The following is a 17,243-nucleotide window of genomic DNA, read 5'->3' as shown; positions in this document are numbered from 1 at the left end:
CCCGCCCCGCGGGGCGGCCCGTCCGCGCCGGGGAGAGCAGCGCCGGAGCGGCGGCATGGCGGCGCGCAGGGTGCTGGTGTACGGCGGCAGAGGGGCGCTGGGCTCCCAGTGCGTGCGGTACTTCAAGTCCAAGGACTGGGTAAGCGCCGGGCCGGGAGGCGGCGAGGCGGGGAGCCCCGCGGGGGAGCGGCGGGGCCGGGCCGGGCGCTGCGGGGCGCGGGCCGCTAACGCGCGTTCCTCTCGCCGCGGCAGTGGGTGGCCAGCATCGACCTGGCGGAGAACGCGGACGCCAATGCCAACGTGGTGGTGAGAACGACCGACTCCTTCCCCGAGCAGGCCGAGCAGGTGGGTCAGCCGCGGGTGCGGGGCGGCCGGTGCCGGGTGAGGCGGTGGAGTGGCGCCAGCCAAGCTCCCCCGGGTGTGCGCGGCCCTTCGGCCGAGCGATGCGCGCAGCCTGCGCCGGGTGTGCGCGGCCCTTCGGCCAAGCGATGCGCGCAGCCTGCCCCGGGTGTGCGCGGCCCTTCGGCCGAGCGATGCGCGCAGCCTGATCCGGGTTTGCGCGGCCCTTCGGCCGAGCGATGCGCGCAGCCTGCCCCGGGTGTGCGCGGCCCTTCGGCCGAGCGATGCGCGCAGCCTGCCCCGGGTGTGCGCGGCCCTTCGGCCGAGCGATGCGCGCAGCCTGCCCCGGGTGTGCGCGTCCCTTCGGCCGAGCGATGCGCGGAGCTTCCCCGCGGGTTTGTGCGTCTCTTCGCTGCCGCCCGCGGTGAGCGAGGCGGCTGCAGGGATGGCTCCGGCTCCACGCAGGAAGCAACAGCGTGGTCGGTGGTGGTCGTACCACGAACCTCAAGGTCCTTCAGCTTCTGCTCGTCCCTTCTTTTTAATTTGTTGTAATGCCTTTTAACTATGCAGAAAGAGCTTGATCCGGGATACTGGATGCTCAGCACATAAGGCAGTTTTGCTTTGTTTTTGTCTTGACTTTTAAAAGTCACAGACTGAACCAGGTGAGCTGTAATGAAGATGGATAATGACATCTTAAAATGCAACACTTATTTTAAATACCCTAACTTAAAAATGTGTTTTGTGTAAGTAGATGGTATGCTCAAAGCATATGAACCTAAGCCCCAAGGGATCCCTAGGGAAATGCGCTGGTTTCCACAAACATGAATGTGGGAGAATCTAAGTCAGCCTAAAAAAGTATTTTGCTTTATTCTCCACAGATAACTTTCATTTTTTACATTTTAAGTTTTGAACCAATATCTGTTACTGATATACTGAATATCTAACTAAGTATGTTTTTTTTTTATATCTACACAATTACTAAAGCTTTGGAAGAGTAATACAGAATGTTTACAATACAATTTTCAATACAGTTTTGCAAAAGCTATTGGTTTTTCTTCACTTGTTGAGAGATGGATTACTTGATATTTGCTTTGACAGAGAAAATTTGTACCCAACAAATTCATTACCAGCTGTGAGGTTTTAGCTCAAATTGAGTAGCCAGACTCAAACTGATGGTTGTGGTCTATACAGAAGCAATAAATAAGCTAATCTTTAGTTGTTTTTCTTTTACTGTCATCAAAAGTGACACTAGTAGTCCTAGTCAGACCTGCAGTTTTATTTCTCATCCTAAACAACACCATACTTGGAAGAGAACCTGTCAAAAGCAAGTCAAGAATAATTTTTGTTAACAATAGAGGTAAGGGTCAGGTGTTTCAGCCTGATGATCACTTATTTCCAGTGACATCACACACTCTGTGGCTTTCATTCGTCTTACTTTCATCTGTAGCTATTTTTCAACACAGTTGTTTTGAGTTCATTAATTATAAATATTATTTTTCTGTAGCTGTTTAAATTGCTGTGTCTGTGTTACTCAAATATATAAGTCGGAAAAAGTAGCTGTGTGGCATTTGTGGTGTTTACCTCTTTACCTTATCAGTTGAGTGTTTTCAGTATGTTCTTTTCTATGTGTTGAAGGTGACAGCAGCAGTTGGAAAACTTCTTGGTGAAGAAAAGGTGGATGCGATCCTGTGTGTAGCAGGAGGATGGGCTGGAGGCAGCGCCAAAGCCAAGTGTAAGCCTTTGGTACAGACATGCTGGTGAAAACATGAATGACATCTAAGAGAAGTCCTTAAAAATCTTTTTTCTGGAGTCCAGAAGAGGACAGAAGCCTGGAAGTACAAAATAGTTTAGTCACAGTGCTTCTTAGTGCTTCTCTGAATTTTTACATTCTGTTAAATTTGTACAGTGCTTAATTTCTTCAGTAAGGCTTGTTGATGCACTAATTTTTACCAGAAAGTTTTGATGTGCTTTCTGAAGGACCTCAGCATTGTTATCTATGAACTGATTTTTGCTGAGATTACCTGTGTCAGCCAAATTATGAAAGACACATTGATGTTGTTTCCTAAATCATTGCTTTATGTGTAAAACCTCAGTTGCTTCCTGCAGCTTTCTGAGCTGTTACTATGCAATACAATATTGGAAGGCGCTGCCTAATCATGCTACAGAAAAACCCCTTCAGACTAAAAAAAGGTGTACATTTTAAACATGTAATATTCATAATGAAATTTGTACTTTGCCCACTACTTTAGAGATACAAGAAGAAAAATAGCTTTGTTTTCAGTCTGGAGTAAATCTAGTAAAATATGTCCCTTTCTTCCCCCTTCTGGTTTGGGTGTTACAGGCTCAAAGAGAAAGGAGATACAAAAGACATAAATGAATGTTTTACAGTGTAGAGGTAGAAAATGGTAGAAAGGATGTCTTCATAGTGCCTTTGCTCTCTGTGTAACAATGAGGAAATAAGAGTTAAGTTTTCCTTTGGCTAATTTCACTAATTCTCTTCCTAATCAGCTTTATACAAAAACTGTGATCTGATGTGGAAGCAGAGTGTTTGGACATCGACTATTTCCAGCCACCTTGCCACAAAACATCTGAAAGAAGGTGGCCTCTTGACTCTGACAGGAGCTCAAGCTGCTTTATCAGGAACCCCAGGTAAAGTACTATCCATGAGAGCTGCAGGGATACCAGCAGTTACAGATGGTTGCTTATCTGAGCATTCTTGTTCGTGAAGCAATAGCTTCACACCCCAGTTTCTTGTCATCTAGCACAAATGGGACCCTACTGCTGAAAGGTGTAAGGAAAGGTACAGGTGGCAGTATTGAATCTCTCGGAGCTGTAGGGCAAGCACATAGAATCAATATTTAAATAGTATTTGATGTGTGTAGGTGAAATGTACTTGGCTAGTATATGGTACAGAAAAACGTTTGGAAGGTAATGAAGACTAGAAGCACACAGCAATAGAACTACAATGCTTAGACAAAGTTCCTATTTGTGTTCTGAAAGACAGAGTCCTTCATTGACCAATCTGTCTGTTGGTGATGACTCAGCTGATTCTGATAACTATGCTTGTCCTGTTCATGTTCTGATTCCAGTCTGTCTTTGCTTCAAACATAGATAAGCTTGTTGACTGTTGGCTTTGTCCTGAGCTATTTAATAGGAACTTTATTGCATTTTTAATTTTGCCCCTCAACCATGTTGGTCTGCTTGGAGGAAGAAATCTGGGAGCAATTTAAAATTGAAAAAAAAAGAAAGGCGCTGGCACACAAGCCCACTTTTGCTGGCAGCAAAAGGAAAGTTTGAGACAAATACTCCAATTTCCCAAGCTTTTATTAGTGTCATTTCAACAATATTTTTAAGGCACAGATACTAAGATTTTAAACCATATACAATTCCTGAAAGCTTTGCAAAAATATTCTATATATTTTCTAGTTAACAATTAATCTTTTGCTTTTATAGTGGCATCTGTTGTAGTCAAAGATAAAAGGTTTATTTTTGAGACTAAGCAGATGAATAATTTGCAGTGAGCTGCTGACTGACTAGACGCAAATGAAAAAAGTAAATTCTGGCAAATTTTCATGGTTTTTGTTTGGGTGGTCTTGGGAGGTAAGAACCACAACACAAGAATCAAAGTGATGAGCCTTCCTGTTTTGAACTAGTTGGTTTCAGCTGGTCTGGATTTTTCTAAAAGTCAAGCAGTGCTTTAGGCAAACACATGCAACTTATTAACAGCAAGAAGAATTGGGAAAGAGTTGTTACTCAACTTTTGCAAATATGCCTTACTAGCCTTGTTATGATCAGCTGTTCTGGAAGAAATAATCTTTTTCTTGTTTGCTGTTAATGGTATTTTTCTTTTCCTATGAGAAAATCTTGCCTTGCATAATGCAAAGTGAAGAACACTGAAAATTACATGAATAGTGACAGAATCAGTTGTAAGTGTGATGTTTGAGAAATGTAGCAGGTATGAAAAGGTTTCTAAGAAGAATTAGAATGTTTGGTTTAAGCAAGATGAGAGGACTCTGATACACATGTGAATATTTTTGTCATAACAATAAAATAGCCTGTGCTGTCCATGATTCCGCCTAAAAAAAATGGATGTCATATAATACATTTAATTACATTGTAGAAGTATTTCTATTATATTCAAAATACTTATTTAGGAACATTGGAAAGGGGCTGAATAACTGTATAGATGGGTAGGAAGGAAGACATTCAGTTGTAGTAGACTTGTTTTCTTAGGTACTTTATCTGTGTCTGTAGTTCTTGACAGATGTGTGCCTTGAGGCCTCTGAGACCTCTAGCACCCTGATTGTCCAGATCTTGTTCCTGAGCAGTGTGCCTTATGCTCTGATTCCTGCTGCTCTTACACTGCTAAATGCTGGCTTGCCTAGAAAGCAACAGTTTTTAGGAAGAAGCTTGCTTTCCCTGAATATTATTTATTAATTTTCTATAATGAGAATTGGGGTTTTCTGTAACTTTCTCCACAGGGCCTGTCAGATCTGGGATACTGACTAAGTGAATTCCAGATTTGAGAGGGAAGTGAACTGTATCTGTTAGGGTCCAAACTCACAAATACCTTAGTTATATGATGAAAATTAATAGAACAGTGCCTTTTTAAAGTCTGAGCACCTTACTCTGTTAAATTCATGAACTTAGCCCTGTAGGCCATACACTTCAGGGTGCACTTGGATAGGTTGACTAATTCTTTACTGGCTGTGGTAAGTGGTCTTAATATTCATCAGTCTTTAGTTTCTGTCATGTTACTGCTGATGTTGAGGGCTGTTCTGATAGTGCTCTGATTTGCCTGTGTTTAATTTTTAGGGATGATTGCCTATGGCATGGCCAAAGGAGCAGTGCATCAGCTTTGTCAGAGTCTGGCTGGTGCCAGCAGTGGGCTGCCAGCTGGTTCTGCTGCAGTTGCCATTTTGCCGTAAGTGGTTGCTCAGTTGTCTCTGCCTGTGTTGTTTGATTTAATAACTGCTGTAACCTAGAGCCACACAGGTAATGTTTGCAGTGTCCTATTCAAAACACACAAACAACCTCTCAGACCTACTCACAGGGAAAGGATACATCTTGACTGGATGAACAAAGAGTTACATAAGTCACCCTAAAAATTATTACATTCTTTTCTTTGCCTTTGCAAAACAGTAGTGGACGTAAGGATTAAAATTTGATTTACTTTTAATGAGTTTAACTGTAGCCATGCATTAACATGTGATTTCTTTGTTTTAATTTAGGCAGAACTGTAAAAATGAGATGAAATGTTCAGCAAAGTTTGACTTATCTCTGTAACCATAGTAAGGCAAAGGATTACTTGACAGGTTTTCACTTGATTGAAGATGCTTCTTCATAAAGTCCTGCATGCTTGACTGGTAAAATTAGGTTACTTTGAGGACCTGTAAACCAAAAAAATTTAGCTTGTATTCACCTGCTTTCATTTTTTGTCAGGAAGGCTAGTAAAAAGTGGATGGCCTAGTAAGGCTTCATTATATTTAATTTTATCAATTCTGTTGTAAAAATTAAAAGTATTTTTCTTGCTGGATCCATATCTAGTTCAGGACCCAAAATGTAAGTCTCTGGAATTCTGTACGGAGATTTGGTACGCTACCTGAATTCTCTACTTTTGGTTTCCTCACACACGCTCTTAAGACACTTCTTCAGGTCAGACAGGAGTGGCATTAAAAGTGTTTGGGTAACTGACACCACCTTCTAGAGAGCTTTATAGGCAGGCAGACACCCAGATCACTAGATTTTTGTGCATGCTGCTCTTGTGTAGTTCTCATGCAAATCTCTATTCTTAAGTGAATTTTTGAGAGGGTAAATACACCTTGGATTGTCAACAGCATTGCAGCGAGGGAGTTCTGGAAAGTTAACCCTCTCATGTCATTGTATGTAGTGTAAATATGTATTGTTAAAGTCAAAACTTCCTATATTTATGCACTTAGTCTCTCGAAACCATGGATGTAATGCATGTGTGCTGGTACATGTGAACAGGTTTATTGCTGCTGTTCCCCATCTGCATGAGAGAGGTGGGAGGGGAGCTGCAAGCTGAGTGATGGCTCCAATGGGCAGTTCCTCAGCTAGACAAGAAGCTGGAGTGTTCCTATTGAAGCCTTGGATATACATTGAGACAAATTACTATATACTGTTAACACACAGGGAGGATGCAAGGGAAATCCATATCTCCTGGTGTAAAAGTCAAGGATATATTACAGAAGTGAATTGAAGCAGATGGTGCTCATCAGAAACAAGATATATAACTAAAAGGCTTGCTTATCTTTTTTAATCACAGGGTTACCTTAGATACCCCAGCAAACAGGAAATCAATGCCTGATGCAGATTTCAGCTCCTGGACACCCTTAGAATTCATTGCAGAGTGAGTATCTGTGGGATAACTAAACAGTTGCTTGCTGTCCATCTTGCTGCTGGATCTTAGTGCCTGTTCTTTTTAAATAGCTGTCTTGGATTTGGGTGGATTTTTTTCCTCTATCATCTTATTGGGTATCTTTCTAAATCACACTGGGTTTAATTGCACAGGCTTCCTAACTGGAGAAAATTAGCTTAACTCCATCAACTTCAGCTTCTCTACATGAGTTATTCCAGCAAGGAAGACAGCCTTAAGCAGCTGGAGGCTGGAAAATTTCCTAAAGCCTGTAGGAAAATTAAATTGCAGACAGCAGGTGCAGGAGACACCTGGCTTACAGATAAACTGCAAATAAGCATGTCAACTTGGGTGGGATTCTTTTTCTTTTAAACACATTTTGCTGCCCAGTTTATGGCACGTTAGTTCAGTTCTCTCAACGGGCAACATTTCTATTCTTGTTCAGAAGAATTCAGTACATATTTTTTTTTTTCACTAGCCACAAAAACTTGTCCTGATTGATGCTGAAATTTCAACTGTAGCTTATGTAATGGCAGGCTGAGATTATCTGCCTTACTATTCTCATTCCTCAGGGTTAGAGAAGGTGCAGCATGAATATTGCCTTCAGCCGTGTGATGGGGATTAGCAGAGTTTCTGTTGAGGTGAACTCACCTTTTAAAAGTCTTTTAGAATTGACAGTGGAATTGAATTTTCCTATTGCTCATTGAGAGAGTAGTTTAGTTCTGACGTCAGATTTCCTTTTTTTGTAAATTTTTTTAAGGTGTATGCCAGAGATGGAAATGGCTTTAGTTGCTTCTGTTTAGTTTAAGCTTCTGCAGTTGTCTGATGAGGCTCTTTAAAACAGGCCCCATCAATTGAATTTAGCTCGCCTGAAAATATTCACTAAAAGAGCCCTAATTTATTGTGCTCCAGGGACAGCTTAGCTAGATGTTGGAGTGTTGCAAATTCATTTTTTAAGTTGAACTTTAAAATAATTTATTCTTACAGGAGAATTCAGTTGATTGGTTTGTTTTGTTTCTGATTCCCTAAAGTTTAACCCCAGTGCTCTGAAAACGGAAAAGCCTCACTGAACAACATCAGCATCTCTTGGCAACATCTGCATCTTGGGAATGACACAGGAAATCCTTTCCCATATGGCACTTGGGTTTTGTGCCCTGGAAACTCTTGTTGGATAGTGGGATGTTCCAACATGACAGTTGCTATGTGTGCATTATTGGAAGGGCTGAAGGACTTGTAATAAAAAAAAAAATAGAGTTCTCTAGTCTTTTTTGAGGAAGGAGATTATGTTGTGTTTTGATAAGGAGTCTCCTGTTCCGGTACCTAGAAGTTGTCCATCTTAGCACTATTTTGGATGTCTAAAGGCTTTTTTCCTCCCACTGAGACCACTTTCAAAGTTAAATATCAAAATGTTATAATGGCCAGTTGCAGAGTAATGAGTTCAGCAACTCTATTCTAGCCATAAAACTGTATTTCTTTTATATATATGCTATAAAGGCAACTAAAGTAGCTCCTCCTTCCCCTTTTCTAATTTTTTTTAAGTAGGGAAAAACCTAGTGACTAACATTTTAAGCTCCTGGCCTTTTCTTGTGAGATATTTTGGAAATCCTGTGTGCTCAAATGCCCCTTGGATTTCTCTGTGCCCTCTGTACAGTTCTGAGGTTCTGAATCCAGTGATCACATCACATAGAAATCACTAGAGAGCAGTAGGAAAAGAAGGAAAAGTAATAGGCTTGTATTTTATTCTTCCTGTCAATATACAGGAAGGATAGTAGTTGTAGGTTTGGTAGTAGTTGTAATTTTTTTGTTCTCCCTCACCCTATTTTATCAATTTATTTTAAAACAGAACCTTTTATGAGTGGATAACAGGAAAGGATCGACCAAACTCTGGCAGTCTAATCCAGGTGATAACTACAGGTGGGAAGACTGAACTAGTTTCAGCAGCACATCTTTGATGTCAATTTAAAGTGATGAAACTTCAGCAAAGGAGAAGCTGTGGAAAACCTGTCCACCAGTATAATTTGAATGGTCTTCTGTGTCCAGTGTTTGTAGTTATGTCATGATTGGAACCAGATTTCAAGTAATATTTCTGTGCTGTCACCTGTGAGTTATCAACATTTGTTTACCAAATAATGCCAACTTGTCTCTAAATGAAAGCTGCAGGTTTTAAAGTCTGTAGATGTCCTGAGCATTATATGGCAACTTACCTGTTTTCTGTGAAATGGAAATCATGCTTAACCACGTCATTGTGATTACATACATAATGGTTGGAATTTTTTTCTGTCAGTAAGTGTTTCTGGCAACATACCATGAATCTTTGACTTTTGTCTTTTTCTGTCTGGGATTATAACCCCACTCCTGCATATTATGTTGGCTGTAGCCATGGGGAGCACTGCAGTCATGTATCGTGTCCTAATCATGTAACACTTCTCTTGTGAATGTTGCACTTGAGTTAATGAAGCTGAATAGAGATTACTCAATTGAGAAGGTATTCCTAATTTGCCTTACAGTTCATAAGCTGCTCTCAGGCCTACAGTTATAGAATAGAACAGTCATTCTGTCAAATGAATAGTATGTCTTTCTCTTAGTCATGATGGTTCTTGACTTTTTCAAAAAGCAAAATGCCATATAGTAGTAGAAAAATTATACATGCACTTGAAAATGGAACTTTTTGTGCTAAATAAATGTATATTGTTTTATGTACTGGGTTGTCTCTGTTACTTGTAATCCCAATATCTTGATAACATTTTAATGGGTTTAATTGAACACACAGTTCAGTCATGGTAAAGGACTTAATTTTTTTACTTACTTAATTCTGATTGAGATGCATAAAATACATTTTTATGTGTGCTGAAGATGTGCTAGCCATGCATAGAGGCAGGCCTTCAGCTGGGGCAAATGTTTCCTTAAATCCAGCCATGTTACATGGAAATACAATTCAGATAAAGAGTGCAAGCATTACCTGTTCTGAGCATAGATGTACATGGAATCAGTTCTATTGGATTTTTGGGAATATCTTGAAAGCAATTAAATATGCAAAGTTGTGTGTATGTTCTCCCTCTGCACTTTTCTGTTTTTATTAACTTCAGGGCTATGTTGGGGAAGGATTTACTGCCATGAGTCAGGAAACCTTTCTTCTCTTCCCACTGGAAAAGCTCATATGTGCCCATGTTAATTTCAGCATAAAATGATTGTCTGTTTTGCTATGACTCTCTCTTTGTTTTGTTTTGCTGGATGCACCGGTAGAGGGGAATTCTTCTGTCCCGTCAAACCAGGATGTCAATTTGTAAATTTGCTTTTGATTTTAAGTGAAAAGCTTGCAATTTGCTGCTGCACCTGCAGTTTCTACAGGCTCAGAGTACAGAGAAGAACTGCAAGGGACTGGTTGGGAATGAAACTGTAGGGTGCTACTCAATTATTCTGGAAAAGGGGGTAGCTACCATACTACAAACTAACAGGATTTGAAGGCTTCCCTTTGCCAAGCTAGCTAAAGCAGTGAATAGTGTTAAAGCATAATTGTGAATGCAAGACATCTGGATTAACTTTCATCAGTTTGCAGGTATGAGCAGAAAGATACAAAAATGACATCATTGAAGCTGGAGAATGACAAGAGAGGTGAGTGTATGACAATGAGCCAAGTGTCTGACAAGCTTGCTGCTGAAGGTGAGATTTAACCTGAGGAGTTTGATGTTAAAGAGGCTTTTTGTGACCAGTTTCATCCTGTATCTCCAAACTTTATTTCCTTCAGCTGGCCCAGAGTTCTGGTGGTGCTGTATTGAGGAGCAGAGATGTGTCTTTGTGTGCTTGTGTTCCATATGGATGAACTCTCTGCAGTGCCCACACACTACTAATGGACACTGTAGTCCTGTTGTGCAGATTTTCACAGAATCATGGCATGGTTTGGTCTGCAAGGGAACTCTGAAGATAGTCTAGTCGAACCCCCCCATCAGGCAGGGATATCTTACTGCTTATTACAGAAATAAATACATTATCAAGTTCCACTCCAGTGTTGATGGGAACTTCTGAATTGCTCATATTTTACTTTTGTGTGGCATGATTACCAACACTGTACTATGGCAGAAGTTAGAAGCTTATCCTTCTTTAATTTAGGGAATGCAATATTTATTAATTTCTTATATATATTAAGCAACTACATTTATCATGTGTTTTACTTGGGACTGTACAGACATTGTAGCACTAAAAAATTCATATGCACAGAGCCTGTTTAGTAGGGCATTTTTCTATGCAACATTCCTTCAAAGATACATCTACTATTTACTAAGAAGGAAGTCAAGTGCTGTCTGGTGAAAAATAAAACAGATCAGTCCTGCTTACCCTGCAGCCCCTTTGCACTCAGCATTCTGGGTTTCGGAGATGTAATATTGTTTAAAAATAAATATTTCTAGAACAGAGCCAATGCATCTTGGAGAAGATGATGTAATTGCATGGTCCAGCCATACACACAGTTCCAGTCTCCCCAAACAGGGATGGCTCTTGCACATGGCATCTGAGACAAAGGTGCGGAGACAAAACATGGCTTTCTCAGAAGGCCAGGGCAGCTGGGACAAGCCTGCTCTCTATGAATGGGGTTTGTTCCTACTGATTTAGAGAAAGTAGATCTTTAGTAGAGCACAAACAAAAGAGGCTTGTACAGTAGTACATCAGTAGTATTATAAATCCAAAGACCTCTGAACACTTGTTTTTGACATTCCAAGTGTTAAGTGGGTGGGAACCTGAGCTGCTGTGTGGACTGTGGCTGCTGTTCTGCAGACCCTGACCAGGTGACCAGGTCCAGTCCCCTTGCTTTGCAGAACCTTTTTTTCATTGCAGAACTGAGTCCATAATGTATTCAGAGTTCACTGGGAAGTGAGGTTTACATATTTTACCAACAGGTATAATTTGTTTAGTTATATATTCATAACAAAATCAGTTTTCTATCAAATATCTAGTAAAAACTGCCACAAAATAAACATTTAGAATCATGCCCTGCTTCTAAGGAAAAGAGAAAAGTTTTCAAATACAATAATAGCTGAATCATTCAGCATGTCTGGTTCTACTGTAACCCAAAATTGCACTTTGAAATTTTTTGTTGAAACATGCTAAACAAGTGTAGGTATTGTTTTTTTTTTAATAGCGTAATGAAAATTACTACCACAAGAAGAAGTAACATTTATTATCCTTTTTCTTCCTTGTATTGGCTCACTGGAAGAAAGCAGATGGGGACTGTAATAGCATGTGGAGATGCTTCAGACTAACCCTTGCAATGTTGAACAAGGTGAGAAGTAGGCAGACATCTGAAAGGCATTGCAGAACTCAATAGCAAGTGTCACTTGAGATTTAGATGTCTGTTATTACTGCATTTCCTGAAACACCCTGTTCTGAAGGGTTTGCTCTATAAATACGGGCGGTCTCAACAGGGTCTGTGGGGGCTCTCGGGTCTGATCACAGACTCCCACGGCTGAGCAGGGCTGATCCTCGGCAGTGCCAGCAGAGGGCAGAGACTTCCACTGCTTTGGGGAGATTTCTCTACTGCTAAAGAATATCTTTTTATCAGCGAGGATTTTAACCATGCCACAGCCAAAAGAGGCTCATCCCTTCTTTTGCTTTAGTGCTCACACTCTGACGTTTCTGGCTTTTCCTGCACCAAGCACATTCAACCTACTCCATATACCAGTTTTAGGGACCACTCCATCGGCTTCAAGCAGAGCAAACCAAAAATCAGCAACAAACCCCAGCAAACCCCACCACCACTGATACACAGACACACACAAAGAAACCCCAACAACAGCAACAAAAAAAGAGCCAAGGCTGTGAAGGGAGTCCCACATCAGGATGTACCATTGCTGTTGGCATGTTAGCAGCCAGTGGAATGACAATCAATATTCTGCAACACAGCTTTAAGGGCTGGGACGCAGTATGAATAGAAACAAGTTATTTAACTGCTGTGCTGCAGATAAGAGTATGAGAATTTCCTAACCCAAGCAAAAAAGGAACTGTTCAGACTGGACTGATGTTAACAAAGAGGTGGAATTTGGAGACATAAAAATTAATTACTATGGGGTTTTGAGTATTAAGGTTTTAACTCCTTTGCCTATGAAATGAAGGAATGTATAATATTTTTTTTAAAGCCATTTAGGAGGGAACAAAAAGTAGCAAGACACAGAATTGTGATTTCAATAGTTTAATATTCATTATCCAGTGCCTTCTGTAGATATGAACTACACCACTATTCTTAATATTTTCTTTGTATAAACTTCCTCTTAAGCACTTTCTAAGTACATACTAGGATGTTCTTACAAATGGAAGGCTTAGTAAAATCTTAAGATTGAAGTCCCTGGTTTCTGCTCCTGCTTTGGCTACTGGTCTGGTGGAAGAATTTGAATACATCTCTCCACTTGTGCCTCATATCCCAAATATATATGAGATCATTTTATAGTGTGTTGAGATCTATTGATGCATTAGAACATATGAATGAAACAAAGAAGCTCAAAATTCATTGAACTTAATATAAAATTGTGACCACAAGCAACAGTCATATCCCTTTGTTACCAGCAGTCACATTTGTGATTTGCAAAAGAAGTGCTGTGTCAAAGACTGCCTGGTAGTTTGGACATTGCTTACCTGTGTATGTGGTAATATGTAGTGATATTTTCTTTTCAGTACAACAGGCATTAATTTTTCATGACCATCACAGCTGGAATTTAAAAATACCTTGTTGATTTTAATTTTGAACAAACCAATTACTCTTTCTGTCAATCATTCCTTACATTTCAGTGAGACAAGGCTGAGATAATAAAAGAAATGGGCCTCATAGTAAATTCTGTCCATATGAGTTAGTGTGATGTTTGGCATTTTTATTTAAGACCATACACAAATACCACCTGAATGAAAAGGGTTTCTTGGGGTCCCAGGAAGATATTTTTTTCTAGTTGTTGAGATCCTTGACATCCATATGTTCAGATGTCCAGATTTTTTTCCACTCTCCATTAGAACAATGACCAGAATCCTAAACTGTCAGCTTCTAGTTTTCAAAATCTGTGAATCATATCCTGGGCAGCAGGGCATGGCTATGTATGCCCTAAGTGCCTCATGCTACATGGTTGCACTAATAAAAAAAAATCAGTCCATAATTCAGCAGGTGTTAATGACCTACTTTATTCACATTATCTGATAAATAACTTTAACATGACTAAATTTTGTGAATAACAGATTTTCCTTACAGCCCCCCAAAAACTTCCTGTTTGCAAATTCAGGCCTCTCTTCTACCAGAGTGTTACTCTGCAAGCCTTTACACCATCTGTATAGTTAGCATGTAGGAAACCATGCTATTAGCAATATGAGGGCACACAAATGTGTAAAAACATGTATCCTCCCCCTTCCCCAGTCTCAGCTTCCCTTGGTTTTCCCCTGTGGAGTAGTCTCTCAGACCAAATTTGCTCTGAGAGGTGTCAGGCAGTGTAGGAGGTTGAGGTTCTGTGCTTCTAATGGTTTTCTCCCCCACTTTGCCTGCTGGTTTTCCTGCTGCTCTGTCCCCTGGTGCCCCTGCTCGCAGCGCCTCGCCGGGGGTGGGCTGAAGACTCATCCCATGCGATCACAGCCCTGCTCCATGTCCTGCTGCAGGGGGGTTTGTCTTCATCCTGCTGCTTGAGAAGGGCATAAGTCATGCTTAGCATATACATGTCTTGAGTGCTGTAGATAAAGACATGGACATCATGTACAGCATAAATGGAGCGGGGAGGACAAGTCATTAATGGTGTAGGAATGTTTAGCTGGCACGCAGTCATGCATGCACTTAAGAATTTTTTCTTGGTGGTTATTAGGAAAGGCCAAGTGGTGTTTGCCTGTATAGACAGAAGATGGTGTGAAATACTCTTTGAAGGGGCAAGGACAATTTCCCAGCTGTGGGCTGCTTGCTGGGCACTGGGTACAGCAAGTAGCTGGGCAGCACTGCAGCATGCCCAGGCATGTGGCTTCTGCAGCCCCTGGTCACCAGGGCTAAACAAATAGGTGGACTCAAAGTAACAGAGGTGGAAAACAGTCGAGAGCAAGAGTTGAATTTTCAGACAAGGTAATAGTTAATTCTTTCATGAGGATCTAATACCTTTTGAAATACTATTTAAAATTGGAACAGAACAGAAATTGTCACTCTTGAAGTGTCCACTCATTTCCAGTAGGGGCTATGTTTTCAAATTAACATTTTCTCCTTAACTCTTGGGCTTTTACTTAGTAATTTGCCAAAACCACTGGATTTCAGATAAGGGGATACACCTCTGGTTTGTCTAACTTCCATTTCACAATAGTTAATTGGTTAAAGTCAATACTTTCTGTTCAGGAAAATATATTAGATGCATGTGCTGTTATATACATCTGCTACAACAAAATTACTTAGGTAAATACCTTGAGTATTAAGACTTCTAAAAGCTGTAGCAAATTTGAGTTACATTCAATTATTTAATGCATTAATTTCACCTTAACCATAGTCAACAGGGAACAGATGAAGACAGAGCAACTCCTTTGTGTAGGATTGCATTATGTGGATTTCATGCAGAGATTCTGACTGCAGCTGAACATGTCATAATTAAGAAATTTCCTAATGTTAGGGTTTTTTCCTATAATACTTTTCCCTGAGGGTGGCATTTACAGGGTAATTTTGAAGTTCAGTAGGAAAAAAGAAGGATTGATCTTAAGTAGTTTTGTTCCACTTACTCATTGTTAAACTTATTATTCTTTGTTCTGTTCGAGTTTTTTGAGATCTCAATCAAAAACATTTTATGTGAGGCATGATTCCAGCCACTGTGATTATAGGTTTCTTTGGACTGCTGAGCAAAGTGGAAGTGTTAACAAGAGAGGGTCTCTGATGTGGGTGAAGTTATGCTAGAGCTTTAGAACACAGTCTGTTCTCATGGAGAACAAGTGGGAACAGCACTGGAGGATGCTGTGGATATTGAAGACTGGGATAAAATGGATGAGTGAAATAAGAACAAACATGGACAAGAGAAAGAAGGGGTTACTCTTCAAACTGAAGGTAAGAATACAAGCCCAGAACACCAGTATATGCCAAGAAGTGGAACTGTACAAGGCCTCTGTTTTCATATTGAATAACAAAGCAAATCTAAGATTATACTAGCACTAGTTTGCAGGGTTTTGTGTGAGGATACCCACATCACACTGAAGGACCAATGTGTGGCAGCAGCTCTCTGGCCACACAGAGCAACACAAAAATTTCCCAGGCATCATCCTGGGAAAGTCTGTGAGAAGATCAGAGAAAAGAATGATGAACAATTCTTATCTTCACTTGCTGCATCTGTTGTTGTGAACATGTGGAATGTGTTATGGAGATTTGTTTACCAAAGGGTGGTTTCTTCATTAGCCAATGGTGATGGTGTTCGGACTGGAGGACCAATTAGGTCCACCTGTATTGTAACTGTCTCTAAAAGCAATGAGTTTCTTAGTAAGTATAGGATAATAAAGTGATTGATCAGCCTTCTGTGAATCATGGAGTCAGTGCTAATCATTACCTGGCTGGGGGCCTGTGACGACACCAATGTTCTAGGTAAAGACGGAAATCGTGGATATACGTCCAAGAGGGGGAAAACTTGAGAGATGTGATTTTGAGTTAACAATTAGCTAAAACAAGCATGAATTTTAGCAAATTATTTTCTTCTGTTGCTTGATTCATTCTATGGTCCATGTCCAATGCAGTTGAAATTATTAGCCAGGTGATAGAAAAAATGCACCTGTTCCATCAGAAAACATGAAATTGTAACTCCTGATTTGTATTTCCTGAACAAACAAGGTTATCTTGTATTGCTAAGTTCAGGAAAAAACCCTCTGTGAATGTTAGGTGGATAAGAAAGTGGTTGTATGGTCACATCCAGAGGGGAAAGAGAAGGCTTTGGAGTTACCTAATTGTGCCCTTCGGGCACCTAAAGGGATTCTACAAGAAAGGTGCAGAGAAGCTATTTAGAAGAGCATGTGAGGACAGGGCAAGGGGGAATGGTTTCAAGTTTTAAGAGTAGGTTTGGTATTAAGAGGAAATTCTTTAGGATGAAGGTGCTGAAGTACTGAAACAGAGAAGCTGTGGGTGCCCCATCCTTGGAATGTTCAAGGCCAGACTGGATAAAGCTCTGATTTACTTGGTCTAGTGGAGGATGTCCCCATCCATGGCAGGAGGGTTAGAACTTTGTGGTATTAAAAGTCCCTTCTAATCCTGGCCATTTTATGATTCTCCTTGTGGTAATGCAGACCTCCCCCAGTGTGTGATGAATTACACTGTTTGTTTTTCAGAACAGCCTGCTGTTTTGATGGGAGCCTTCTCCAGCCATACAAAATTAATATTAAGAGACTATCAAGTGTTTATTGGTGGCATAAGTTGTGATTCGGATTAAAACATATAATGTGATTTCACTGAACCTAGGGAAATAAAGAGATTTGCATTCTACATCCTGCTTGTACCAGGAGATGGAACACTTGGAACACTATTGCAGAAATTAAAAACTTGGTTCTTCTCACTGTCAGCATCTTCTTACTC

At 40.6% G+C, this 17,243-nt stretch overlaps 1 protein-coding gene across 3 annotated transcripts; it reads left to right on the top strand.

Moving 5' to 3' along the window:
• Window positions 1-20: 20 nt before the first annotated feature.
• QDPR (quinoid dihydropteridine reductase) lies at window positions 21-9,415 on the top strand. Of its 3 annotated transcripts, none has more exons than XM_021554376.4 (7): window positions 21-139; window positions 253-345; window positions 1,975-2,071; window positions 2,848-2,988; window positions 5,155-5,263; window positions 6,626-6,709; window positions 8,559-9,415. In XM_021554376.4, exons 1-7 carry the CDS (start codon window positions 56-58, stop codon window positions 8,665-8,667), a joined length of 717 nt encoding a protein of 238 aa, XP_021410051.2. In that variant the 5' UTR covers window positions 21-55; the 3' UTR covers window positions 8,668-9,415. The 3 variants fall into 3 exon arrangements, with proteins under 3 accessions (XP_021410051.2, XP_021410053.1, XP_085434677.1); XM_021554378.3 differs by having other exon boundaries at window positions 7,747-9,415; XM_085578551.1 differs by lacking the exons at window positions 1,975-2,071; window positions 2,848-2,988; window positions 5,155-5,263; window positions 6,626-6,709; window positions 8,559-9,415 and having other exon boundaries at window positions 253-1,627.
• The last annotated feature ends 7,828 nt before the right edge of the window (window positions 9,416-17,243 follow it).

Source organism: Lonchura striata, chromosome 4 (genome assembly GCF_050655825.1).
Source record: "Lonchura striata isolate lonStrDom1 chromosome 4, ASM5065582v1, whole genome shotgun sequence".
NCBI classification, from domain to species: domain Eukaryota; kingdom Metazoa; phylum Chordata; class Aves; order Passeriformes; family Estrildidae; genus Lonchura; species Lonchura striata.
This window is presented reverse-complemented; position numbering and strand designations above follow the sequence as displayed.

Excerpts from the sequence above, each read along its gene's own strand:
- QDPR (XM_085578551.1), top strand. The coding sequence starts at position 56 with ATGGCGGCGCGCAGGGTGCTGGTGTACGGCGGCAGAGGGGCGCTGGGC. Across the intron at positions 140-252 it reads ACTTCAAGTCCAAGGACTGG|TGGGTGGCCAGCATCGACCT; the intron begins GTAAGCGCCGGG and ends TCGCCGCGGCAG.